The sequence below is a fragment of the Amblyraja radiata genome, chromosome 22 (assembly GCF_010909765.2).
Source record: "Amblyraja radiata isolate CabotCenter1 chromosome 22, sAmbRad1.1.pri, whole genome shotgun sequence".
Taxonomy (NCBI): domain Eukaryota; kingdom Metazoa; phylum Chordata; class Chondrichthyes; order Rajiformes; family Rajidae; genus Amblyraja; species Amblyraja radiata.
Window position 1 is genome coordinate 31772572 of NC_045977.1, and position 27689 is coordinate 31800260.

A 27689-nucleotide genomic window follows, 5' to 3' on the forward strand; every position below is an offset into this window, starting at 1 on the left:
CACCCACCCGTCTCCACCGGCCAGTGATGTGATGGACGCGGGGGTCTGGAACAATCGCTGACAAGTCCCGCCCCCCAGCGACATCATGTCCGTTATTTGACTTTTCGGCAGAGCGGCATTCGGTTCGTCGGCTTGTAGGTGACGCAGCCTTTCGGTTAGGTGGCGTTTCGGCAGAGCGGCCATTCGGTGAGTTTGCTTTTAGGCCATGCAGCCTTTTGGTTAGTTGGCTTTTAGGCGTCACGCCCTTTCGGTTCGTTGGCGTTTCGGCTTAGTTTCCATTCGGCTATTTGGCTTCGACTTCTTTGCTTCGGCTTCTCGTCCTTCGATGCCACGTCCGGGTACTGTTTGAACAGCCACAACCTGTAAGCAATTTGTGCCAAACATGCATTAGAAATACACCATTCACAAATGGTAAAAATATATTTAGCTTTATTCAAACTCTCCATTGCAAATGTAAAGTACAAACACTCCAATGCGTGCATAACATTCAGCCCAACAAAGCATCAGTCTCAGTCAACCTTGCTCTCCAAATCATACATCCAAGGGTCCTCTTTTCTGAGTGTTCGCTCCAGATTCTCACTGCAATCCCGTTCTGTCATTCTAGGATCTAGGAGATAAATCCTGCTTTCAAGACCCTTCAGCTCCTTGTGATCTCTGAGATTAAACCACATCAATATCTGTGTCTATTTTAGATATCTCATCATCATAATAACAACCAACTATTCTGCCAGTTATTGAGGTCCTGAATGCCACGGAAGATGGTTCATCGAAGAGGCATTGTTTCTTAACTCTCTTCAACTAGATGACCGCCGTCTTCTTGTTTTTAACTTGATAGTCCTCTGGGATCTTGAGTTCCTGCACAGCTCGGCAACTTCACGATGGGAATGTTACATTGCAGCATCATTGTCTTAATCTATAGTTCTGTTTATTTCACTGTTTAATTGCCAATGATGACTTCCCAAAACAGTTCTAATTTACAATTGGGCAGTTAATTAATCAATAGCCAGATATTTACTCTTTCATTAAGTTAAGATCTCCTTGTATATTTGTTAAGCATCCTCAAGAGAACTTCATGAACAATTACACTCTTGTATGAGACAACCTCCAAATGTTTATTCAAACTGAGATACTGTCCACTCTTTGTCGCTGCATGGTTGTTTGTAAGTAGTAACGAAGAACTGCAGATGCTAGTTTACACAAAAGGACATAAAGTGTTGGAGTAACTTCAGCGGGTCAGGAACATCTCCGTTTGAATGATCTTTCGGGTCGGACTCTTCTTTAGCCTTGATGGTGACTGCTACACTACAGACCTCAGACAACACAATGAAAGGAGACATTATGATGCTTTTTTTTTTTTATAATCACAATACACATGATGAGCTGAATAGTCTCTTTCAATCTCAAATGTTCATAGCAAATTGACTCTCAACATGTATGTTTGGACCACAGCCATTCACCTCATTAATGGGATAAGCCACCAAATGTTCAGGTTTGCCGAGATACAGACAGCATCGAAAGTACTGTTGAAGGCAGCATTAAATTATAATGAAGTATCAATAAAGTGAATGAACAACTGCATCCCAGTATAGAAGGCCGCTGATTTGGATCCCCCAAAAAATAAAGCAGTATTTTATAAATGGCTAGAAATACTAGAGGTCTGTAGATTGTTATTGGTACATGTGTCTTAATATCTGTGTCTTAATATCCTGTGTTAAAATAACAGCTACAGAAGTTAATGAAAACAACCCATGAAATGCAGGTCTTAATCCTTGGGATACAGGGAGATAACGTTATCCTACAGCTTTACTAAGCCCTGGATAAATCATATTTGGAGTGATGTGTGAAATCCAGTGTACCATGTATTTGCATAAAATTCTGTTGTGGAGCAAGTGCAGGGTGAATGTACCAGGACTAAGTTCTAAATCAGAGAGAAATTACAGAAACTAGGTACGTATTCTCTGGAATTCAGATAGTTAAAGGGTGATTTGAGCTTTAAAACATGGCTACAAATTGGGCCAAGGTTATTCAAGACTGTACTCGGAAATACATCTGCACCCATGATAGAAATTTGGAACCCATAAATGCAAAAAGAAAAAGAGCTTTAAAAGAAAAGCAGCTCACTGTAAACTCGGTGATCAGTAGATTAGGTTTGAGGGGCCAAATGGGCTTATTATTTGTTGCATTGTGTCAGGTACTGCAAAACTGCAAGCTCTTTTATTTGACCAAAAAAGCAGTGCTCTATATAGAACCCAGCTATTAGTTATAAATAACTATTTGGAACAGATTTGGAAAAGTTCTTTTTTAAGAAGTTGTCTAAATAGGGAGGAAGCCTCCAGTCAACTCTTGCAGAGTTCTTCACCATTATATTCACCCTCAGCTTTCCGCAATACCCATCGTCTTTCCAGCAAGTTGCTCCTCCTCACTGCAGCCAGTTTGCTCTTCATGTTCACTGCAAACCTCTGCTTCATTTCCTTCATCTGGTTTACTATCTTTGTCTTCTTCCCCAGAATCTTCATCACTTCCTTCTTCAAACTCTACAGCTCTTAAATGACATTAAGGGAAAGACGTAAGGGAATGCAGCAAAGTTTTCTCAATTGTATCTGTACACTGTGGATGGCTCGATTGTAATCATGCATTATCTTTCCACTGACTGGTTAACAGGTGTACCTCGGTACAGGTGACAATAAGCTAAACTCAACTCAATTCCTATGGGATTAAAAATTAACAGGGGCCTTCACATAGCACTCAGTATTGCCTTGGGAAGTCACTCCCATTTCTGGAAACAAGTTCCTTTGACAAGTACTATCTGCATCCACATGGCCCTCTCGAGATTCAGAAGCAGAGAAACAAGTAAAGTCCAAGGATAGATTCTCAAGGGATACTATCAATAACAGTGCAGGTAGGACAGAAGCATTTGGATAGAATTGATAAAATTCTTCCCCAAGCAGAAACCCTGGATGAACCAGGACATTTATCATCTGCTGAAGGCTAGATCTGTGCCATTTTGAACTGGGGATCCAGAGTCATACAAGGCGTCCAGTAATGACCTCTTAAGGAGGTTGTGAGCATAAAGAGACAATACTAGACCAAGCGTGAATCACACACGAACACTCAACGGTTGAGGCAGGGCTTGAAAGTTATTATTTTCTACAAGGTAAAACCAAGTAGCATAAATGGCATCACTTCTAATTGAGTCAAATCGTTTTTATGCATTGAAATGGAGAATGATAAAGCACCTACACAAGCCACCAACAACCTTGCGATCTCAGTCTCCGAGGCCAACTTCAGAACATCATTCATTGTGGGTGAATCCACACAAAATGTCTGGCCCAGGCAACATATCGTCCCGAGTGCTAAAGACCTGTGTGGACCAACTGACTGGAGTGTTCGAGGACCATCTTCAACCTCTGCTTCTGGTGTCTGAGGTTCCCACCTCGTTTAAAAGGGCCTCTCACACTGGTACCCAATAAATGCAAGTTAACTGCCTTAATGGCCACTGACCCGTGGCACGTACATTTATCATAATGAAGAGCTTAGAGTTTGGTTATGCTGCAAATCAACTTCTGCCTCACAAATGACTTGGATCCACTTCAATTTGCCTAGATCTACAGCAGATGCTATTTCACTGGCTCTCCACTCTGCTTTTGGCCATCTGGATAATAGGGACACAGACACAATGATTGATTACAGCTCAATGTTCAATATGCTCATCCCCTCCAAACTCATCACCAAGCTCCAGGACTTGGCCTCCATACCTCCCTTTGCAACTGGATCCTTGACTTCATCATGGCAGACCTCGATCAGTGAGTATCGGTAACATCTCCTCAGTGACCAGGAACCTGAACTGACCTGCAAAACTCTAATTCTACCTCAGTAATAGAGCACTGTGGTCTACCATGGGGTTGTTTCCTAATTTTGCTTTTGTAATAATCTCTTGTTTTTTTGTGCAACCTTTTTATTTCTCGCTGTCTTGGATAATTTATATACAATCTCTATTTCTGTGTGTTGTCCAAGTCTACGTGCCTGCAATGCTGCTACCTGTGCATGACAATAAATACATGAGTGTTTAAGAAGGAACTGCAGATGCTGGAAAATCGAAGGTACACAAAAATGCTGGACAAACTCAGCGGGTGCAGCAGCATCTATGGAGCGAAGGAGATAGGCAACGTTGCCTATCTCCTTCGCTCCATAGATGCTGCTGCACCCGCTGAGTTTCTCCAGCATTTTTGTGTACATAAATACATGAGACCTAGAGCTGATGTCATTAGTCACTCTGCCCCGCACAATGGAATTTTTTCTTTGGTACCATCCACCTCTCTTCAACCAGAAAGCTAGAATTGCTTCTCTCCCATCAGTAATTAAACACCAGGATGCATTGTCTACATTAAAGCTGCTCTAATTTACTTTGTAAACAATAAAGGCACTTAGGTGCAACAGGATACTAAGGTATTACAACCCAGGGTACTATCAAAACACGTTGGTGGTATTGAAGGGCTAAGAGTTTCCGTAGGTAGACGTGAACATGGTTTAGCTTCCCCAACATCAAACCTGTCAAAATATGACAACTAAGAATGTGTGTGCATGCTTTGCCCTTACCTTCCAAGGTGCGGCTTATTAAGATTACAGAACTCTTTTCCTGAATCGACATCAAATGGATCTGCAAAAGATAAACTGTTTTAATAATGGAATATATTTTCCAGTTACTTTACATTCACTCAACTTTCTCTTGAAGGTGCAAACTCTCACTAGGTTTCACTGGTGCCCCAAGGGAGGGAGCACAGTTGATGGTCACTATCTAGAAGCAACTGCAGAAACATGACCAAGCTTGTATGTTCTGTCAATACTCAGGACCACAGAGGCTGCACCTACATAAAGTAGAGAAAGCAAGAATTTTTACCTTCCAGTTCTTCTGGCTCTTGCTCTGCAGAAAGCCACTCCTCCTCAGCTTGATGGACCTCTGCCTCATTCTGACATGCACTATACTTCTCCAGTACTTCTTGGTTCAGTTTCAAGAACGTTTTCCCCCATTTGAATTTCTCCAGTAGAATCTCAGCCAGTTCTGGAAAACCTGCAAGAACCAAACATCGTGACAAAGACAGATCAATCTTCCCACAAATGTCAGTGTCCTAGACCCATCTTCATATTCCCGTAATGTACCAACTCTTATATTCGCCCACTCCCATACCAGGACCCCTTGTTCAACCTCCAGTTACTGTGTCCCACAACTTTCCATTTACTTTAGAAAACACCACCAGCCATTTCCTCCACACCCAGGTGCCTTCATTCCCACACATTATGCCCTGCTCCAATATTCTACCCACATTCCTCCATCATCTGTACTTCTTTCTACCTGCCTCCTGAGCACTTCATCCTATCTGTACACAAACACAACTTGGATCAGTCTAGAGGGAGCAGATTGCATCTGCAGAAAGGACGCATCTCAAACTTGGTCCAGACTGTTCCTCCAACTTACCCACAATGGCGAACGTGGCAGCAAATGCCTCAACACAGGAGAGCTTGCAGGGTCGCCCATAATTGACTGGATTAGCAGCAACGAGGTGGGGCAACAGCCGGGGATGTCTGCCCTTCATCTTTGAGAACGGGGTGTCCGCTAATCTAGCCCAGGAACAATCAATGACAGCTACACCTCGTTGCTCCACGATCTCTCTGGAGGGGTAGAAAGGGCAGATTGAGGGTCTTCATTTGTAATTGAACTAAACGGTGCCAGCATTGAGGACCAACTCAAATGGAATTCAAAAGTAAAATATTACACGAACTGGAACTCTGAAAAGCAGACATTCAGGAAATATCTGTGGAGGGGGGAAAAACAAAGTTACAGCTTCAGGTGGATATAAGAGCTATAGACACAAAGGGCAGAGAGATATGGAGAGAGTGCAGGAATGTGATAAAGAGATAGAGGGTCAGTCATGAAGATACTCAACAGCGCAGTCTCAAAAAGATCAGGTGACCAACTCCTATGTTTCAATGTTCACACTTCATACATCATCAATGGAATAATCCCAGCGAGCCGTGGTCTGACAAAAGGGAATCAGGACTCGCAAGATTTAATTCCACTACCATTTACAAGTTGTACAGCAGGCAAAACTCGCAGACTTTTGCAGCAGGGCCAGAGGATAAATGCCCTATACCACTGCTCTACCCAAATTAACCGCTCAAGTCCTGACATGGTAAAACAATACAATCACAAGAAGCGAATTGTAATTCCATTCAGACTGCAGCATTGCCCAATGACCACGGCACTGATTGACCTTCAATGGATAAGCAGTCTGAATGGAATTACAATTCGCACAAACATTTTGTTAACCAATCCTATATTATTAAACATTTGTTTCATTTACCTGTCAGATGGGGAAACGTATTTTGTTCCTAAAGGAGTGAGAATGATTCCATTGAATCTCTCGTTGATGCGCATATTGCGGACAAACCCTTTGCGAACAAGTTTCCTGCCTGTGCATCTTTTTGGATCACAATGTCCAAGTTCCCACATGGCCAGTGGGCACGGAAATTGGAATTTGGGGCATGTTACATCCTCAGATGGCCCATCTCCAACAGCTGAAAATCAACCACACCCGCGGGTCAAAGACCAAACACCAGACACACACAAAATTAACACATGCGTTGCCACCATTATCAACAAAGGATACATTTGAAAATCAAAGCAGAGTGGGGTTGACTATTCAGCCTGATGTTTTACTAAGAAAGGATGCAGAAAATGAACTACTCTTCACTATAACACGTTTATCAGTGCAATCAATTGAAAATTGAAGGAAGATTCACTGCCTGAGGTATTGGTAGGGGCAATTAGGGAATCTACTTCAATGTAGAGTCACGCAATGCAGAAGCTAGAACGCTGCATTATCATCCTTACTCACACACAAGATGCAAAGGGCTAAAAGGACAACAATATCCCCAACCAAGTTTTGATACTTACAGTGACACAGCGGTTGTTGCCTTACAGCGTCAGAGAACCAGGTTCGATCCTGACTATGGGTACTGTCTGTACAGAGTTTGTACATTCTCCCCGTGACCTGTGTGGGTTTTCTCTGGGATCTCCAGTTTTCTCTGACCCTCCAAATACGTACAGGTTTGTAGGTCAATTGGCTTGGTATAATTGTAAATTAGCCCTAGTGTGTAAGATAGTGTCAGTGGGTGGGGATCGTTGGTCGGTGCGGACTCGGTGGCCGAAGGGCCTGTTTCCATGCTGTATCTCTAAACCAAAACTAAACTAAAGTTAGGACATTAGTAACGCACCTTGCAGAGCATCATGAAGATCCTCTCCAAATGTCTCAAAGGATTGGCGCTTCTCTCTATGATGGGCATCTTTCCATTTTGGACCAGCACGCTCCTTCTTCTGAAACTGTTTCTTCCGCCCCATCTGAACAAGAATGCCAGCAATGGAATTGAAGGTGTTGACAGTTCAATCGATGGCAACTGACTCAAGATTTTATGAAATAAAACACAATAAATAAAAGCAGAAATTAGGCACATGTAACATCATGGATAAAATTACATCTGTATCTCTTTGTGCAATAACACTGTGTCCTATTGTTCTCTTAATATCTAAAAATATATTTATCTTACTTAAATGTAGAGTCACACAATACAGAAGCAGGCTGTTCACCCTGTGTCCATGTTGGCAATGAATTATCAATACTATTCCCATTTTCCAGCACTTGGCCCATAACCTTCAATGCAATGGTACTTCAAACACTCTTCTAAATACTTCTTAAAAGTTAGAGTAATTACCCCTACCAATACCTCAGGCAGTGAATTTCAAATTTCAGCCATCTCTGGGTGAAAACAAAAATCTTCCTTAAATTTTCTTTAAATCCCATACCCTTTACCTTAAGGTTGTTATAAACCTCACTGCTAAGAGAAAAAGGTCTCACTGCCTATTGTATCTATGCTGTTCGGGTCGAGTCGAGAACTCCAAAGGCACATCACGACCACTGCAATGATCCCTTGGGTGTCTCAGGGCCCTGCTGTCCACGTTGCCCTGCAGCAACCACACGCTACACTACTCGCTCCATGGTTGTCTACTTTTACTTTACAGATTTACAACCGCGTGGAAATTTAACACAGCAGCGCCAAGCTAAAGCCCTTGAAACCTCAAAATGCTGGAGTAACTCAGCGGGTCTGGCAGCATCTCGGGAGAGAAGGGTGATGTTTCGGAATGAGATCCTTCTTCAGATTGAGAGTCAGGGAAGTGGGAGACCAGAGATATGGAAAGGAAAGGTGTGAAAATGTCAGATCAGATGCTGAGGTAGAATGGTTCATTGTTGGCTGAGGGGGAGGGGACTACAAGGCATACAATAAGTAAAATCAATCCAGAGGACAGTGAAACTAGTCGAATAACTAGGGTGGGGGAGAGAAGGAGAGTGAGAGGGGATGTAAGGGATACGAAGTTAGAGAAATCAATATTCATCCCGCTGGATTGTACGCTGCCCATGCTAAATTTGAGGTGCTGTTCCTCCAATTTGCATTGGGTGGGAAGGGATGAGTTATGCCCCTGTCCCACTTAGGAAACCTGAACGGAAACCTCTGGAGACTTTGCGCCCCACCCAGGGTGGGGCGCAAAGTCTCCAGAGGTTTCCGTTCAGGTTTCCTAAGTGGGACAGGGGCATTAATCAGGGAGTTGCGGGGGAGGAATGCTCTCTGTGGAAAGGGAGATGGGAAGATGTGGCTAGTGGTGGGATCTTGCTAGAGGTGAAAAAATATTGGAGGAATATGTGCTGTATGCGACGGCTGATGGGGTGAAAGGTGAGGACATGGGGGACTCGTGTCCCTGTTGTGATTGGGGGGAGGGGGATCAAGATTGGAGCTGCGGGATACCGAGGAGATCCGTCTGAGGGATTCATCTATATTGGGGGAGGGGAACCCTCGTTCCCTAAAGAACGAGGATGTCCTCGTTTGGAACACCTCATCTTGGGAGCAGATGTGGCATAGACAGAGGAACTGGGAGTAGGGGATAGAATCTTTGCAGGAGGCAGGGTGGGAATAAGTGTTGTCTAGATAACTGTGGGAGTCAGTAGATTTATAATAGACGTCCGGCAATAGTCTATCTCCTGTGATGGAGACGGTGAGATCATAATCTCTGATCATAAGCTTATACGGTTCACCATCCCTTCTCCGACACCTCGCCCCCGCTTCCTCCGAGAAATCACCTTCCGGAATCTAAAATCCATTGATCCCCTCCATCTCTCTGACCTGCTCTCCACCACTCTCCCACTGGACTCAACCCCCATCTCACCTGATGATCTCACAAACCATCTCAACTCCACCTTGTCTACCTCCCTCAACACTCTGGCCCCCCTCAAAACAAGAACCGTAACTTTCAACACATCCTCACCCTGGTACACACCTGCACTTCGTAAACTGAAACAGACTGGTCGCCAACTCGAACGACTAATAAAGAAATCATCTCTCACAGTCCACCTTGAAGCTTACAAACTCCACCTCACTGACTACAAAGATGCCCTCATTGCTGCAAAATCTGCCTACCTCTCCTCCATATTCACCGATCCCTGCCTAAACCACAGAACCCTCTTCTCCACAGTGGGCAACCTCCTCAAGCCTCGAGCCAACACTCTCCCTACCTCTACTCCGGATCTCTGCAACTCATTCCTCCACTTTTTCGCTGATAAAATCAGCACCATCTATCAATCTTTATCCCCTGTACCCGACTCCTCAGCATCTACTCCATCACCTACCACGGCCCCTCCTTTCAACATCTCCACTGACCTCCTTACCCCTCCTCCACACTGCTTCCTCTCCCAGTTTGACCTGGTCACCCCTATTGAAATCTCCAAACTCATCAGCTCTTCCAAACCCACCACCTGCTCCCTCGACCCTCTCCCCACTCCCCTGTTGAAGTCCTGCCTCCCCGTACTCTGCCCCTACCTCACTAATCTCTTCAACTCCTCATTGTCCCAAGGAATTGTCCCCTCCGCTTTCAAAACTGCTGCCGTTACACCAATCTTAAAGAAACCTGGTCTTGATCCCTCCTCTCTCATTAACTACCGCCCAATCTCAAACCTCCCCTTCCTTTCAAAAACCCTGGAGCGTATCGTTGCGTCGCAACTTCATTCCCACCTCCTTGCGTATAACCTACTTGAACCCCTCCAATCTGGCTTTCGCCCCCTCCATAGCACAGAAACTGCTCTCCTCAAAGTCCTCAACAACCTCCTCACCTCTGCTGACACTGGTTCCCTCAACATCCTCATCCTCCTCGACCTGAGCGCAGCCTTCGATACAGTGAACCATAACATCCTGCTCACCAGACTCAAGGACCTCGGCATTGAAGGCTCTGCACTCAGCTGGCTCCGTTCCTACCTTTCCAACAGATCCCACTTCATCTCTCTCCACAACCACACCTCTGCTACAGCCGCAGTCACTCAAGGCGTTCCCCAAGGCTCCGTACTCGGCCCCCTCCTCTTCATCATCTACATCCTCCCCCTTGGTCAGATACTCCGCCACTTCAATCTGAACTTCCACTGTTACGCTGATGACACCCAGATTTACCTTGGCACCAAATCCCCCCACACCCCCCCCCCTCTCCCATATCAACTCCTGTTTGTCAGCTATAAAAACCTGGATGCAACATAATTTCCTCAAACTCAACAGCGATAAGACAGAATTTCTCCTCATAGGCTCCAAAGCCACACTCAGCAAAATCAATAACCCCACTCTCACCATCGACGGCACCACTGTCTCCCCATCTCCCCAGGCCCGCAACCTTGGCGTGATCTTTGATTCCACCCTCTCCCTTGAGCCTCACATCCGCCATGTCATTAAAACCTCCTTCTTTCATCTCCGCAACATCGCCAAACTCAGACCCTCTCTCACACCGCCTGCTGCTGAAAGACTCATCCATGCCTTCATCTCCTCCCGACTGGACTATTGCAACTCACTTCTCCTTGGCATCAGCTCCACCTACATCAACCGACTCCAACTGGTCCAGAACGCAGCCGCCCGACTCATCACCCACACCAAATCCTGGCATCACATCACTCCAGTCCTCAAAAAACTTCACTGGCTTCCCATCTCCCACCGGATCACCTACAAAATCCTGGTCCTCACCTACAAAGCCCTCCACCATCTGGCCCCCACATATCTCATTGACCTCCTCTCCCCCTACCAACCCTCACGGTCCCTCAGATCCACATCAGCCGGTCTCCTCTCCATCCACAAGTCCAACCTCCGCAGTTTTGGGGACAGAGCCTTCTCCAGGGCAGCTCCCAGGCTCTGGAACTCCCTCCCCCAACTGATCCGCAATTCCGTGTCCCTCCCCATCTTCCAGTCCCGCCTCAAGACCCATCTCTTCACCTCTGCCTATCCTTAGCCCCACGTCCCCGTCCCTTTTCATCTGTGCATTAATTGCCTCATGCTGTGTTTTGTATTGAATTCTGTCTTTACTTTGTGTACTAGTCATGTCTATACTATTTATTTCATTCCCCTTACATGTTTTTCCTATACATGCTCAATTTTTGTAAGGTGTCCTTGAGACTCTTGAAAGGCGCCCATAAATAAAATGTATTATTATTATTATTATCACGAAACAGAAGGGAGATGTCGGAGATGGTCAAAGTGAATTTTTAGTGCAGGAAGGAAATTGGTAATGAAGTTGATGAAGTCCGCGAGTTCTGCATGGGAGCAGGAGGTAGCACCGATGCAGTCGTGAACTTCTACCGCTGCACCATCGAGAGCATCCTTACCAACTGCATCACAGTATGGTATGGCAACAGCTCTGTCTCCGACCGGAAGGCATTGCAGAGGGTGGTGAAAATTGCCCAACGCATCACCGGTTCCTCGCTCCCCTCCATTGAGTCTGTCCAAAGCAAGCGTTGTCTGCGGAGGGCGCTGTGCATCGCCAAGGACTGCTCTCACCTCAACCATGGACTGTTTACCCTCCTACCATCCGGGAGGCGCTACAGGTCTCTCCGTTGCCGAACCAGCAGGTCCAGGAACAGCTTCTTCCCGGCGGCTGTCACTCTACTCAACAACGTACCTCGGTGACTGCCAATCACCCCCCCCCCCCCCCCACACTTATTATTATTTATTCAAATAATTTGCTATGTCGCTCTTCCAGGGAGATGCTAAATGCATTTCGTTGTCTCTGTACTGTACACTGACAATGACAATTAAAATTGAATCTGAATCTGAATGTAAAGGAGATAGACTAGAGTTGGGGGATAGGGAGGGCAGGGGCAGTGTACGCCTGGAACAGCAGGGATTGCTGGTGTCTCAGGGCCCTGCAGCAACCACACTCCTCGCTCCGTGACCGTCTACCTTTACTTGGCCGATTTGCAGCCGTGGGGAAAGTTTTACCACAGCAACGCCAAACTAAAGCTCCCCTTGCTCTGGCTGCTTGATCTGGAGCCTGGACGCCGGGGACCGAGCCCCCCTCACTCAGCCTGAAGCCGGCGAGCCCTCCTCCCCCCCCCTCCCCTCCCCTCTACTCCACTCCCACCCGCCCACATTATCGGCGACCAGGCGCCTCCGTTCGCCACTGACACATCGAGTGCTCGCCGTGGGCCGCCCCGATTCACCTGGCATCTTCTACTTGCTTTTACCTGTCGACCAGCGGTTCGTGGAAGTGTTCGCTTTTACCCAGGATCGCGGCACTTCCGGCGCGGTGGCCGGAACCGCGGCCTAGCCGTCGTTATGGCGATGGGCGGCCTCTGTCTCCTCTGGCTGCACTGTGAGTCCCCCCCACCCCCCCTCCCCCCTCCCTTAGTTGCACTGTCTCCCCTCCTCTGGCTACACCGAGTCTCCCAACTCTCTCCTCTGGCTGCACTGTGAGTCCGTCTCCTCTGGCTGCACTGTGAGTCCCTCTCCTCTGGCTGCACTGTGAGACCCTCTCCTCTGGCTGCACTGTGAGTCCGTCTCCTCTGGCTGCACTGAACCCACCTTCTGGGGGCTCTGCTCTATAATCTTTGCTGTGAGTCCTCGTTCCTCCTCTCCCACCCGCCTCCTCGGGCGCACTGTGAGTCTCCGTTCTCGTCTCCCCGGCCCAGGCTGTCACATCCCCCGACCAACACATCCCTCGATGCGGATATTTGGGGCGAGGGACATCATAGCTGTTTGTCCGGCCCTGGCCCAGGTCTTGGTCAGTCCAAGGTCAGGTTTGCTCCTAGTCAATGGCCGGAACGGGTTGCTGACCACTCAATGTACCCGACATCACAGTTGGATGCAGCGACCGATATCCCATCCCAGCCCGGCCCGGTCACTCTGATACACTGTGGTCCTGGGCTCCACTGTTCCTTCCCACACTTTTTGTCCGCAGCTTTTAATACCATCCGACAACAAGCCGCTTCCAGTGCTTCTGGACTTGAACTCTGATATTAATAGATTTCATTTTCTTTCCCTTCTGCAGTTCTTGGCATCTCGGCTACTAAAATGAAAATTGTAGAAGAGCCCAACACCTACGGGTAAATAAATGCAAAAAATCGTTCTCCTTGGAGGGTCAGAGTGGTGGGGATCTTCCCAGATCAGGCAGTGATGAATAACTATTTATTTCGCTATTTTTATTGGTTTAGTTACTTCTCAAGCCAATGATTGTGGGTCAAATCCTACTCCAAAGGCCTTGGGCCAAATCCGGACTGATACTCCAATGTGAATCTGTACTGGGGAACTGTAAGCCAAAAGCATGTTTTGCACCTCAGATAGTAAATGTCCCATGACACTGTTTAAACCGTTCTTCCCAATGTCCTGTAAATGTAATACAGTACTTAAAATTATGATGTATTTGTGAAAACATTGCTGTTTGTAGGTATATAATATATACAAATTGCAGAGCCTGACATTTCGGGTCGAGACCCTTCAGACTTCTTCTGAAGAAGGGACTCGACCTGAAATGTCACCCATAAAATTCTTAAGGGGTTGGACAGGCTAGATGCAGGAAGATTGTTCCCGATGTTGGGGAAGTCCAGAACAAGGGGTCACAGTTTAAGGATAAGGGGGAAATCTTTTAGGACCGAGATGAGGAAAACATTTTTCACACAGAGAGTGGTGAATCTCTGGAATTCTCTGCCACATAAGGTAGTTGAGGCTAGTTCATTGGCTATATTTAAGAGGGAGTTAGATGTGGCCCTTGTGGCTAAAGGGATCAGAGGGTATGGAGAGAAGGCAGGTACAGGATACTGAGTTGGATGATCAGCCATGATCATATTGAATGGCGGTGCAGGCTCGAAGGGCCGAATAGCCTACTCCTGCACCTATTTTCTATGTTTCTATGTTTTTATTCCTTCTCTCCAGAGATGCTGCCTGTCCTGCTGAGTTACAGTACTCCAGCATTTTATGTCTATCTTCGATTAAAACCAGCATCTGCAGTTCTTTCCTACACACCTCAAGACAGGATCGAGTACAATCTGCAATTGAGGCTTTCTCTGAAATTACCCCACAGATATGGAGGAAAAAAATAGAAATGTATGATTTATCAGCACTAATTCCCCACCTCAAACAATCAATAAAATGTGGTTATTTGTATTTCAGGTTGAATAATCCTTTCCTCACCCAAGTAACCCGGCTTCAACCAAAAATAAGTCCTGCTGCCATTTCAGGTAATGGATAATAGGGTTTTAGCTCTTCATTCTTTCCTGCCAGCACTTGCTCTCTACCATCATCCATCAGTTATATTTTCCACATCCACTTTCCCCTGACTAAATCCCCCTTGGCACTCTTCTTACTGCGATCTCTCCTTTTTACCGCACCGCCTTCTCCCCATGCTACTCCTCACATGAGATCTATTGATCAAGTGACTCTGCCCATAAATGGGGCTGATAATTACCAATATATAATGTACATTGTTAAGTGTTTTTTATTTCTTTCAGGCCCCCCACATCTGCACAAACTTGCTGGGAAATGCTTCAGTATGATTGAGGCTTCGTGAGTAGAAATTTTATTGACTGCAGTAATGATAACATCCCAGTTAGATGGATGGTGCATTTTTCTAGCATTTTGTACAAAGACAAACAGTGCTCATGAAATCTACAATTTCAAAGGGAAATTGTATACATTCAGCCTTTCATTTTGGCTACGGACTGATAGTTGTAGAAACAACTTTGTAAATCTTTTATTTTGCATCCACTCCTATACCTCCATTCTTACACAATGGATCAAATAAAACTGTCTGTGGCTGGCAGTTCTGAAGGGAAATGCTGACATATTGCTGAAGTACAAACCCAGACTTGCACAGCCCCACTAAGTCTGGGAAATCCGGGCCTGGATAGAGTGAATTTGGAGAGGATGTTTCCATTAGTGGGAGCATCTAGGACCAGAAAGATTTTAGAAAGATAAGAAGGAATTTCTTTGGTCAGAGAGTGTTGAATCTGTGGAATTCATTGCCACAGATGGCTGTGGAGGCCGTCAATGGATATTTTTAAGCTGAAGATTGACAGATTCTTGATTGTCAGGGGTTATGGGGAGAAGGCAGGAGAATAATAATAATAATAATAATAAATTTTATTTATGGGCGCCTTTCAAGAGTCTCAAGGACACCGTACAAAAATCTAGCAAGTAGAGGAAAAACATGTAAGGGGAATGAAATAAATAGTAGAGACATGACTAGTACACAAATTAAAGACAGAATTCAATTCAAAACACAATATGAGGCAATTCAAGCACAGATGAAAAGGGAGGGGGACGTGGGGCTAAGGATAGGCAGAGGTGAAGAGATGGGTCTTGAGGCGGGACTGGAAGATGGTGAGGGACACGGAATTGCGGATCAGTTGGGGGAGGGAGTTCCAGAGCCTGGGAGCTGCCCTGGAGAAGGCTCTGTCCCCAAAACTGCGAAGGTTGGACTTGTGGATAGAGAGGAGACCGGCTGATGTGGATTGAGAGGCAGAGATAGATCAGCCATGATTGAATAGCAGAGTAGACTTGATGGGCCGAATGGCGTAATTCTGCTCCTAGAATTTATGAACTCACGAAATTGTGATAGATTTAATTTTGCTTATTTCTACATGGCCCAGTCATGTTGGGGATTCGTCGACATGATCCTAACCCAGTTTGACGTGTTATGTGATTGTAATCTAGTGAACAAGGATTCTCGATTCAGAAATATGGATGTAAAAAAAGTTTCATTTGTCTTTTAATGTTTCTTGAGTCTTTTAATAATTAAAATTAAAATACTACTTTTTGGCAGTGGGCAGGTGCTATAGACCTGCACGGGAAGGTAGACGCTCCCGCCCCCACGAGTCTCGGGAAAATGGGTCTCGTCAGCCTGGGAAGGCAGTCCATCTAGGAGAGGGAAAACTCTGATTTAAAACCTCCACTGCCTTGTGGCCATATCCAGTCGTGGAAAAGGCTCCAGGAGTAAACCTCAAGAAAATCCGGAGTCGGAGCCCCTAAGGCAGTTCGTTGTTGTCTACAACTTCGCTCTGGCAGCTCCTGTGATGGCGTTGGTGCCAAACTATAACGACCCTGCTGTTCCTTTGGATCGATCAGCGACGTGGAGAGGGGGGACGTGCTGCATGGGCAACAGCCTGTCCTCCATATGACATCGCCCAGGCTTGCATCCGACCAGGATGCATCACCCATGGTCAGCCATGACCGAGAGGGGCCTACTACTAGTACTACTACTTAAGAGCAATAATAATTTATGAATAACAATCTTAATACCTCCCGACTCCTGGCATTTAAAACCTTTAAAAAGCAACCTTGTCTGATCAGACATGAGGTGATCCTTTGCCCAGCTTTGCTCCCCTGTAAAGCAAGGGTATTCTGGAGAGAGCCTAAATGGTACACTAATCCTCTACGGTCTGCTTCAAACTTTCGATTGGGAGGTCCAGGCCACAGGGACCTATGCATCCATATCTGGTCAGTATCTAAACATAAGACAGAGTAGCTTTGGAGGTGGTCCCAAGGAGGTTCACCAGGCCAATTCCTTGGATGAGAGGGTTGTTTTATCAAGAGTGATTAATTAGCGAAAATCAGATGCTGGAAATCTAAAACAGAAACAGTTCTGACGAAAGGTCTCTGACCTAAAATGTTGACTCTGCTTCACCACCCACAGATGTGCCCTGACTTACTGAGCACTTCCAGCGTTTTCTGCTTTTGTTTGAGAGGTAGATAGTTTGGATCTGTATTTCTTGGAGTTTAGGAGAATGAAGGTGACCTTATTCAAACATACAAGCTCCGTGGTGGGGGTTCGCAGGATAGAGTGTTACTTGAATGGTGGGTGAACCATGAACAAGGGAGGATAGTTACAGAATAAAGGACTGTATCTAAAAACTGAGGTGTGGAGACATTTCCTCTCTGGGGGTAGTGTATCTCTGGAATTCTCTGCCCCCCAAAGGTAGTGGAGGTCAGATCATTTGATATATTTAGTGGAGGTAGATAATTATTTGAACGATTGAGGATTATGGAGAACTGGCATGGAAGTGGAATTGAGTCCGGCATAGACCAGCTATGAATCAGACTTGGATAGACCAACTATGAATCATGTATAAATGGAACGTGATTTCGCCCAAAGTGATGAGCATTTACAGTAAAATTCTAACCCAGCATGTTCCTGATGTTGGTGATGCTAGACTGGTAGATTTTCAAGACGTTGAATGTTGGTTTTAATTAAAACATTTTTTAGATATTACTCACTAGATCAATACATTTTTCTAATTATCCTTGTAATCTTAAAGAGCACCTGGGGGAATAAGTTTGATGGGAAGCAGGTGAGTTTCAAGAAGGTGCAGGAACTCAGACCCTAGCAGGTAAGTGGGTGTGCCAGAATCAGCAATTAGTTTGACATAATATCTCTACTTTTCAATTTTATTATGACTACCTTGATCTATGTCACAACTCTTCATGTATTATATTCCTAGATCCATGTTTCTCTATACAGCTTAGCTTTATTTTCCAGGCATTCAGTGACCAGTTTCTTTTCTTATCAAAATCCACTGATGCACTTGGATTAAAATTAATTTTCCAAATTTATTAATATACAGACCCCATCCACCAATTTAGTATGAATGGCAAATTTAGATTAAAAACAATTTCTAAATCGCTAATAAATTGTAATTCGCAGTAATCCCAGAAATAATCCTTTTGGGACCCTGCTATTAATTTTCTCCCACAATAAACGGCAATCGCTTTCCGCTAATTGGATTATTTTTTTTTAGTATAGCTACTTTTCGCTTCCTGACTCTACATTTAACCTTTTTCTCTAATCTGATTCAACGGTCGTGTTTGGCACTTTCTCAAAGAGTTTTGGAAATCCACTACATTTTCACTGGTGCTTTTGCCGCAGAATTCAGTAATTCATGGGGAAAATGTAGCAGGACTGTGGGTAAAGAGCAAGGGATTGAGACTGATCAAACAGCTCTACCAAAGAGCCAGCACAATGGTCATAGTGGACTCTTACTGATTCATCTGTGATATTTTATGCTAAAGTCTTGTTTCCTGCAGGTACAAATACGAATTCTGCCCTTTCCACAACATTACACAGCATGAGCAGTCATTTCGCTGGAATGCATACAGTGGGATCCTTGGGTAAGTCCTTAATGGTGGAGCCAAAGGGGCGAGAGATAGAAAGAAATGGCTGAAGCAGGAGTCCTGAAGAACATTGAGTATATTTTGTGAATCTCATGTCATTTTCTGGCAGGAGTCCAGCTTTATTCCAATTAGTTTTACCCTGAATGTGATCCACAAAATCACCAAATCAAAAAAGCTCTCATGATTATCCTTTAAAAATGGAAATATTGTCAAAACATTTCTCCTGCTTCAAAATGTCAGAGCGTGAATGCAATAGACAGTTAAAACTTATGAAGTTTAGTTCAGAGATACAGCACAGAAACAGGCCCTTTAGCCCACCGAGTCCGCACCGACCAGCGCTCCCCACACATTAACATTATCGTTCACACACACCAGGGACAATTTACACTTATGCCAAGCCAATTAACATACATACCTGTACGTCTTTGGAGTGTGGGAAGGAACCGAGGGATCTCAGAGAAAACCCATACGATCACGGGGAGAACGTACAAGCTCCGTACAGACAGCAGCCGTAGTCGGGATCAAACCCGGGTGTCCGACGCTGTAAGGCAGCAACTCTACCACTGCCTTACACTAAGGCAGCGGTAGAGTCCCCTGATTGAACTGATGTCAGAATGTTACCTGTTACTTTAGTTTATCCCCATTAGAGCAGGTGGTGAGTGGAGTTGGGATGTGGATCGAAATTGGGTAAATCGTCGTGCAGTTACATTTAAGGTGGGGCATGAACGTGGATGAATCAGGATTAAGGGAAAATAAATGGGTATCTGACTGTCTTTTATTCTGTAGAATATGGCAGGAATGGGAGATTGAAAACAACACCTTTGTGGGAATGTGGATGAAGGAGGGAGATTCCTGTGCCAGCAAGAACAGACAGACCAAGGTAAGTGTTCCCTATTCCTTTGCTCAGTGTACTGAATGTGAACTGACGCTACTTCAAGGCTCATTGATGTGCAAGTTGAGGGAATAGGGAGGCGGAAACCAATATTTCCAAAACCCTCATTCCTGCTACCCAGTGTCAGATAAGCTAACAGCGAGAAAACAACATGGGCTCTGCGACAATGCACTCGGCCATTAGCAGGGGGTGTTGGTTTGCCTCACAAGGTGGTTAGTCTCTCACGGTTAGTCTGGTCAGACCCTGGGTTCCTCGGGCAATGTAACGTTAATAACTCTGGCACTCCTCTGCTCTACCAAATGAAACTCTTCACTCTCATTCACAGGTCATTTTCACATGTGGAACCAGCCACAAACTGGCTCATGTTTCTGAGCCCAACACTTGCATCTACTGGCTCACCTTCGAAACACCATTAGTCTGCCATCCCCAATCACTGCTGGGTGAGTAAGGAAGTCATTCCTCAGAACATGAGAGAGCTGAGGATGACTTCAGGTAAAGTGACGTTATCACTCCCTCCTGGAATAGGGTCTGCAGTGCAACTGAATGATGCCTTCCCACACTTGAGAATTATAACATGCTTCCATCCATCCAGCCAGGGTCTGGATGTGAGATGGGTGTATTTTGTCAGAGAGGATGAGAGGCTGACATATTTGGGGGAACGTAAAAGGTTTGAAGATGGGATGACGCATTTAAGGGACTCTGTGGTGATGAGGAGGTGGTGTTTTGATGGGGTGCTCTGGAGTGGCGGAATGTGAGTGAAATTGTGTGTGGTGAGTGTTGGAATGGGGAAGACAGCCACACAACACCTGCTAAGATTTGTTTATTTCTGTAGTTTACCCTAATCTGAAGGAGGAGCTGCAGAAGAGATGGGACAAGGCTGAACAGTCACATTATGATGGCCTCATTACTCAGCAAGTACGTTGTGTTCAGCTGGGGCTCAGTGTGAATGGATGCAAACTAATAATGAGATTAAAAGGATAACACCTGTGATATCTGGTTTAAGGGTAAGGGAATGAAGGAGTTGTCGGAAGGAGTTAAACACTGAATAATTATCAGTATTGCTAGAGAACAGTGGCATGGAAGCTGGAAATCTAAAATCACGTTTATGGGACCAGAATGTCTAGACATGGTCGCAAGCACACTTCATCCAACATTTAATCATGCCAATAGAAAGCAAAATTCTGCAATCGTTGAAATCTAAAAGTCTTTTTTTAATTATCAGAAGTACAATAGTATGGTACCGTAGATACCTAGTATATATTGACATGTTACATTTCATGTAAAGCTTCTTTTTTTTTTTTTAAACAGTAGAAAGGAGACAGAAAGAGAATAGAAAATAAAAGAAATAGAGAGGTGTGTGATACCGAAAAGTGAGAAAAAGAAAAGGAGAAGAGAAAGAAAATAGAGAGAAAAGAAGAAGAGGTAGAAAGCAGAAGAATGAAGGAGAGATAGTTATTTATTATTCTTGACCACCATTCACCCAATTCTGAAACAAATAATTTCTACGTTTTGTGTTGCACCATACGCTTGTAAGAAGTCGACAAGAAGTCTAACAAAGATCTAAATTATTTCGGGTGTTGGAGGTTTGATAAGCACTGGGAAAGTTGAGTTTTTAAAATACTGAGAAAGGGGTCAAAAGATAATATAATAATAAGGAACTGCAGATGCTGGTTTATACCAAAGATAAACACAAAATGCTGGAGTAACTCAGCAGGTCAGGCAGCATCACTGGAGAAAATGGACAGGTGATGTTTCGAATGGGGGCCCTACTTCAGACCAAGTCAAGTCAGGTCAAGAGAGGCAACTACAAAGGTTATGTGAAAAATGGGAAGCAGGAAAGATTTAATGACGAAAGGAATGATGATATAAAGCAAGAAAAGATGGCAATAGACATGTAAAGGAACAGGGTCAGTCTGGAGGAACTGTATATTCGGAACAATTGTGACTACCAGAGGCTGATGGATTGAATGCTGGAAATCGCAAATAAAATATGATTATTTGAAATTGAACATGTCCTGTTGTAGTATGCTTTGCTGGAAGATGTGTTTTTGCTTGAACTTGCATTAAGATTTGGATGGTAGAGCTGAGGACAGTTGGAATGAGACAGAATTGAAAGAACAAGTAACTGGAAGCTCGGGTTACCCCTGTGTTTCACAAAACCTAATCTGCTTAGGTAGACAAAAGTGCTGGAGAAACTCAGCGGGTGCAGCAACATCTATGGAGCGAAGGAAATTTTATTTCCTTCGCTCCATAGATGCTGCTGCACCCGCTGAGTTTCTCCAGCACTTTTGTCTACTTTCGATTTTCCAGTATCTGCAGTTCCTTCTTAAATACCTAACCTGCTTGTGGTGTTCTCAATAAACATATTATCTTGAACATAGAAGTAAATCAGTGCTTCACTGAGAAAAATTGAGGAGGAGGATGACGATGAGAAAGGAGGTAAAAGGACAGGAGTTGTATCTACTAGGAATGGAAATGTACTATGACAATAGAGACCGCAATCTACACCTGTTAGAGAGAACCGTCTCTTTGTAATTCTAAAGGGTAAATAGAGGGAAAATTTCATTATTTTGGAGGTACAGGTATTGGAAATTTTAGAGGATAAAAAGATAATTGCGTACAATGGCGCAACGGTTGAGTTGCTGCCGTAGAGCGCTGGAGATCCAGGTTCAATGCTGACTACGGTGACATCTGTCTGAAGTTTGTAAGTTCTCCCTGTGACCACGTGGGTTTCCTCTGGGTGCTCCTACATTCCAAAGACGTGTAGCTTTGTAGGTTAATTGACTTCTTGAAATTGTTCCTAGTGTGTAGGATAGAACTAGTGTATGGGTGATCATTGATCGGTGTGGACTTGGTGTGTTGAAGAGCCTATTTCCACACTGTATCTTTAAACTGATCTAAGTGCTCCTTTTGAATCTGAAAACCTGGATAAGGAGAGCTTTTTCTTGGTTAGAAAAAGTAGGGCTGCAGAAAGGGATAAGAGCAATGATGTGTGAATCAGAATGGATTAGACAAGGTGCAGACCTTTTCAACTGTGGTGAAAGGAAATTATGATGTCAAAAGACTTGCCTGTTGAACGCGCATGAATGAAAGTTATGGGGTGTGCTGGAGGAAAAGGCAAGAAAATCAACTGACTTGCCACACCATCAAAGACATGCAACAAGGAAATGGTCCATTCAGTCCACAGACTGCATGCCGACCCTCAACATTCCATTTACACTAATCCTACTTAATTTTCAAAATTTGCCTCCAATTCCCTGCCGATTCCACTATTCAAGACAATAGACGCAATTAACAGTAACCTATCAAGCCACATTTTTGTATGTGGGAGGAAATAGGAGGAAGCTCACTGTCACAGTCCACAAACAGCTCCTCAGGTCAGGATTAAACTTGGGTGTCTGAGCCCATGAGGTAGTGACTCTACTTGCTCTGTCACTCTGACGTTTATCCAAGGTGCTAAGTTTTATAAGGTCACAGCTAGGATCAACCAGTCAAGTGAAGGGAAACTCCAGCTGTCCTGAATCACATTGCTCCTCTCCAGCACCACCAGCTCTAATCTGAGTATTCTCTCACAGTGCACTGTTGATGGGTGATTACTTGGGATGCCGTGCAAATCACTATCTAGGTCCATTTATGTGTTGTGTATTTCAGGGTTACAGGAAATTGCTTCAAGCAATATTTGAAGATGCGGGTTACTTGAAAACTGGTCAAGAGAAAATAGAAACCAAGGAACAAAATCACTCGCAAGAAGAGACACTAAGTCAGTGCAACGAGGTAGGGTATTAGGGGATCGTGTGATTTGGTGTGGGAATATGGAACATAGTGTTAAGGGGAGAGTTGATTTGGAGGAGTGTTGACTTAAGGCAACTTCTAATTGATTGATTCTGTTTGAGATTTGACTCCCATAGATTGCTTGTTGGGTAGTGGGCAGAATGAAGAACGGGTTTTTCTTCAGTCCATATTTCATAGCTGCATTGTTCTCTGGAGTGCCTCAGGGACCATCTCTTTCAATTTTATACCAGCATTTGATAATATATTTTGGAAACACAAGGTTCCACGGATAAATAAACAATCCTGTATATACTCAGCATGTCACATAGCTGTGAAGTGATCTGCAGCTCCTCTCTTGCAGTTTAAGAAGAACTGCATTTGGTCACACTTCATGAAAGTGTAGGTGTCAGGAACACTTAATTTCTCTCTGATCTCCCACATTTCAGATGGAACATACCACTCCTCTGTACCTGTGCAAATGCCTTTAAAACATTAATAGTATCTGTCTCCACCACTTCCTGTTGGTTTATTTCATATAACCATCACCCTCTTTTCCCTCAGATCTCATTTTAAATTTCTCACCTGTCTCCTCAAATTTTAGATTTCCTTACCACTCAATGCCTTGGTCTACGGAGGAGGGCACGTGAAATACCTATCTGCTCTATGTGACACCAATTCAGGGAAATGTGAACTTACACTTGAACATTGCTCTGTACATCAATACTTCTGAGGTCTCTGCCATTTACACTTGCCTGGATTAAATTCCATCTGCAACTGCTCCACCCAACTTTTCAGTTGATCTTTTTCTCAGTATCCTTAGGCAACCTCCTTCACCATCTAGACTTCAATACTTTTTGTGTCCTCAGCAAACTAAGATGACCTACGTTCTCATACAAATCGTGTAACAAACAACAATTTGTATGTTTTTTGTCTCGTTTTTATGTAGTTTTTGTTATTTTTTTTGTTGGGGTATGTGTGTGGGGGGGAGGGGGTAACTTTAAAATCTTTCCCCTGCACGGGAGACCCGACCTTTTCTTTGTCGGGTCTCCGTTGTCGTTGGGGCTGCAACGTGGAGCGGCCTCCAACAGGAACGACCTGGGGTTCCAGTTGTGGAGTTGCCGACTACTCACCGTCATGGGGCTGGCCGAGTCCGGAGCGGGTGGAGCGCTGCTGCCACCCGACCTCTGGAGTTTCGGAGGCTGCAACTGCGGGTTTGGCGGACGGCGGCACCGGGTGCCCGCGGGTCCCTGCTGGGAGACCGCTTTTCGGGGCTTCCGCAACGGCGACTTCTCCCGCCCGAGTTGCGGGGTTGAAGAGCACCTGAGCGGGGCCTTACACCATCGCCCCGCGCGGCTTGGAGTGGCCGCGGGACTTTGCGAGCGCACGCCGGGGGCTCTAACACCAAGACCCGGTGCGCGACCTTGCATTACCCGGCGTGGCTTTAATGGCCGCGGGACAATCGCCATCGCCAGCCGGGGGCTTTGACTTTGACTCTGACTCTGACATCGGGGGGGAGAGTGCAGTGGAGAGATAAGTTTTTTTTTGCCTTCCATCACAACGATGTGATGGATGTTTGTGTAAACTGTGTTGTGTCTCGGGTCTTTTTGTTTTGTAATATATGGCTGCAGAAACGACATTTCGTTTGGACCTCAAGGGGTCCAAATGACAATAAATTGAATTGTATTGTAAAGGTTCCTGCACCAATCCTTGCAATACACCACTTGCTACAGACTTCCAGACCATTATCCTCTATCTCTTATCACCAAGCCAATTTTGGATTCCGTTTGTGAACATGTAATTTAGATTCCTTGTGGCTCAACCTTCTGGACAAGCTAACACTGCAGGACCTTTTAAAAAGCCCTGTTAGAGTCCATGTAAACCATGGTAGCTGCCTTGACGTCAATTCTTAGTTACTTGCTTTAAAAAAAACTCAGACTGTGAAATCAATTTAATGCAACTCTTTTCATTCAGTTTCTTGAATTTGTCCCATTTTAGGAGCGGAATAAACTCTCAGAAGAGGTACAAATGTTGAAGGATATCCTGGCACGCCACAACATTTCCACGATCTTGCCTGGTCAGTATTTCTTGCTCATTGCAAGTCACTCCTTCCTTACAGGCCCAAAGGACAGTACTCATTGAGTGAGATCCAGAGTGCCTCCCTGATGCTGACAGTGTGATCTGATCTGGGTCAAGAAATCAGGTCTTGGGATTTCCTGTTGCCTGAGGATAGAGAGCATGGCTGAGGGAAAATGTGTAAGTTATTGGCCCATTATGTCTGATACCCCACCTGTTTGAATTCCCTGTTTAATCTGGCTTTTCTTCTGCATGAGCTGTTCATTCTGGCCATCATCAGAACATTACAATTAGAAAAGCTGTGCAGCCTCTCGTACCTCGTCCATCTTTTAATAATACTGTGGCTGAACCTTCAGTTGAGCACCAATTTCCTGAACATTCCCTTAATATAAATGTACTTGGATAAATAAGAGATAATATTGATCCACCCCACAGCCACCAATTAGAAGTTGCTTATAATGGATGCATCTCTGACAGCCCTTTAGTCGGGCACAACCCAATCACTGTCCATTTCAATTTTGCATTCTGTGTCTGTCAGGGTTACAGGAAATAGCTGTAGGTGATATCTGAAGCTGCATATTACTTGAAAGCTGGTTGAATATACTGAGCAATTGAGCTCTTTGTTAGAAAGGTCCAGGGATTCGCCAGCCTTGATGAAAGAAAATTCTTCTCACCTGTTTCAGGTGTCCAACCCCTTAATTTGAGACCTCTTTTTAATATTTTTAATTATTTATTGAAGAATTTGCTTCACATTTCACATTCTCCCTTTGCTGTTCAGTTGAAGAACTGCTTAATGCCAGGGAATTTTGGGTGTGAGGATGGGAGAATTGTGGGGGCAACAAGGAGTTTTGTTTTTGCGTTGAGAGGTGTGTTGGGAAAGGGGCTTATGAGAGAGATTGGCGCAGAAGATTTCAGCTCTGTACCAGAGTCACAACTAAAATAATGTTCCTTGTTTCTCAGTGAGTGATAAAATGCCTGCATTGATTACATCTCAAATCCGGAGCGACAAACAGCGGAGGGGGGATCCTGGGGATCGGAACGATACGCTGTGAGCAGTAACTGGATGGTCAGAGTCTGGACACAGGGGTTATGTAATTCAGAAAATTGTGTGGTTGTTGTAGAACTGTTAATAACCCCCCCCCCCCCCCCCACCCTATTTACGGGAGAATTAAAGTGACTTTATTCTCATCATGAGTGGTCAGTATTTTTTAACAGGGTTGTTTATTTCTACTTTCACAGACGTGAAATAAAAGGCTCAGGATAGAGCAGGGACAAAAAAAGTGAAGTGCAAAGAAGTGAACTTTCAAAAGCAGAAACTGCAGATGATGGGAATCCGAAATTAAAAAGACAAGGAACGTAGGAGATGTTCAGCGCGGGAGGTAGCAGCGTGGAGTCGGGGACAGAGATAACGTTTCAGGTCGCTAGCCTTGTATCATGGTTAAACATTGATGGACTATCCTGTCTAGCTTCATAAAATTAAAATCAAATTTGAAACAGAATTGGATTAAAAAAAAAATATTACTGGAGTAATAAAGTTTGAGGGAGGCGTCTAGATTACCACCGTGTCGATGCGGTAGCTGTGCCTGAACCATTATAAACCGCAGCCGGACACAACGTGCCTTGGCGGGAGTGGACGGATACAACGTTGCGTTCTTAAAGTGAATAAAAGCCAGTTGTCATGTTTGTGGTGCAACCCGTATCGGTCCCTGTGGGTACACGTGGAAGGAAAGCAACAGCACTGGTTACAAACGTGCAACTCGGAACTCTTCCATCCCCGATTGCAGGACTTCTCTTGGCCATGCAATGTTGTTGTTCAGTCAGAAACAGCGATCAGCAGCGCAGCATTGAAAGAAAAAACACCATGCGGTGACCCCAGCCAGACATAATTGGTGACCTAAAGAACCACATACCCTCTCCTCTCCCACCACTCCACGCAGTTATGCTGCAACTTGCTGTGAACGACTGCCTGCCCCTGCCACAAATAAGGCACATCCTCTCTCCAGCATAATCGTCAAATTGGACTGACTGGATGGCTCAAAGGCTTCCCTTTGAAGAACAATCTAATGATGGGGTAATCTGGACACGGCAGGTTGGAAATTATTTTCAGTTGTAAATTCATGTTTTGGCTCAAATCACGGGATCCTTTGCCACGTTACTGTTTGTGAGAATTTGCTGTATGCGATTTGGACGTTGCATTTTTTTGCGAGTGTCTATGCATTTAAACAAAAGTAATTCACAAGCCGCAGTTTTATGGTATATATCCCAAGGTGACATTCCATAGATGCAAGATAGACATAAAATACTGGGGTAACGCAGCGGGACAGGCAGCATCTCTGGAGAGAAAGAATGGGTAACGTTTCGGGTCGAGACCCTTCTTCAGATCTATTACATAGATGCACATTTGTTCTAGGGCAAACAAGCAAAATAAACAAGTACACAACCA

General features: G+C 44.7%; 2 protein-coding genes across 7 annotated transcripts; one reads left to right on the forward strand and one right to left on the reverse strand.

Annotated features, from left to right (window-relative positions):
* Positions 1-412: 412 nt before the first annotated feature.
* Positions 413-12952, reverse strand: tsr3 (TSR3 ribosome maturation factor). 3 transcript variants are annotated; one of them, XM_033040923.1, is made up of 7 exons: positions 12931-12952; positions 7273-7452; positions 6360-6573; positions 5474-5667; positions 4898-5068; positions 4597-4657; positions 413-2542 (listed from the first exon to the last, which is right to left on the reverse strand). In XM_033040923.1, the coding sequence occupies exons 2-7, from the start codon at positions 7394-7396 to the stop codon at positions 2374-2376; spliced, it is 933 nt and encodes a 310-aa protein (XP_032896814.1). In that variant the 5' UTR covers positions 7397-7452; positions 12931-12952; the 3' UTR covers positions 413-2373. The 3 variants fall into 3 exon arrangements, with proteins under 3 accessions (XP_032896814.1, XP_032896812.1, XP_032896813.1); XM_033040921.1 differs by lacking the exon at positions 12931-12952 and adding an exon at positions 12594-12693; XM_033040922.1 differs by lacking the exon at positions 12931-12952 and adding an exon at positions 12594-12678 and having other exon boundaries at positions 7273-7456.
* On the forward strand, positions 12616-27689 carry gnptg (N-acetylglucosamine-1-phosphate transferase subunit gamma). 4 transcript variants are annotated; one of them, XM_033040925.1, is made up of 12 exons: positions 12616-12721; positions 13397-13451; positions 14515-14582; positions 14853-14907; positions 18424-18507; positions 19297-19390; positions 19728-19842; positions 20235-20317; positions 23054-23176; positions 25169-25247; positions 26207-26337; positions 26486-27689. In XM_033040925.1, exons 1-11 carry the CDS (start codon positions 12685-12687, stop codon positions 26296-26298), a joined length of 885 nt encoding a protein of 294 aa, XP_032896816.1. In that variant the 5' UTR covers positions 12616-12684; the 3' UTR covers positions 26299-26337; positions 26486-27689. The 4 variants fall into 4 exon arrangements, with proteins under 4 accessions (XP_032896816.1, XP_032896818.1, XP_032896815.1 ...); XM_033040927.1 differs by lacking the exon at positions 26207-26337; XM_033040924.1 differs by lacking the exon at positions 26486-27689 and having other exon boundaries at positions 26207-26435.

Coding starts and splice junctions, on each gene's coding strand:
- tsr3 (XM_033040923.1), bottom strand. CDS start 7,396: ATGGGGCGGAAGAAACAGTTTCAGAAGAAGGAGCGTGCTGGTCCAAAA. Junction 5,069..5,473: donor TGCCACGTTCGCCATTGTGG/GTAAGTTGGAGG, acceptor TGGTTCTTGCAG/GTTTTCCAGAACTGGCTGAG. Junction 4,658..4,897: donor AGAGCCAGAAGAACTGGAAG/GTAAAAATTCTT, acceptor TATCTTTTGCAG/ATCCATTTGATGTCGATTCA.
- gnptg (XM_033040925.1), top strand. CDS start 12,685: ATGGCGATGGGCGGCCTCTGTCTCCTCTGGCTGCACT. Junction 12,722..13,396: donor CTGTCTCCTCTGGCTGCACT/GTGAGTCCCCCC, acceptor TCCCTTCTGCAG/TTCTTGGCATCTCGGCTACT. Junction 19,843..20,234: donor CCATCCCCAATCACTGCTGG/GTGAGTAAGGAA, acceptor TTATTTCTGTAG/TTTACCCTAATCTGAAGGAG.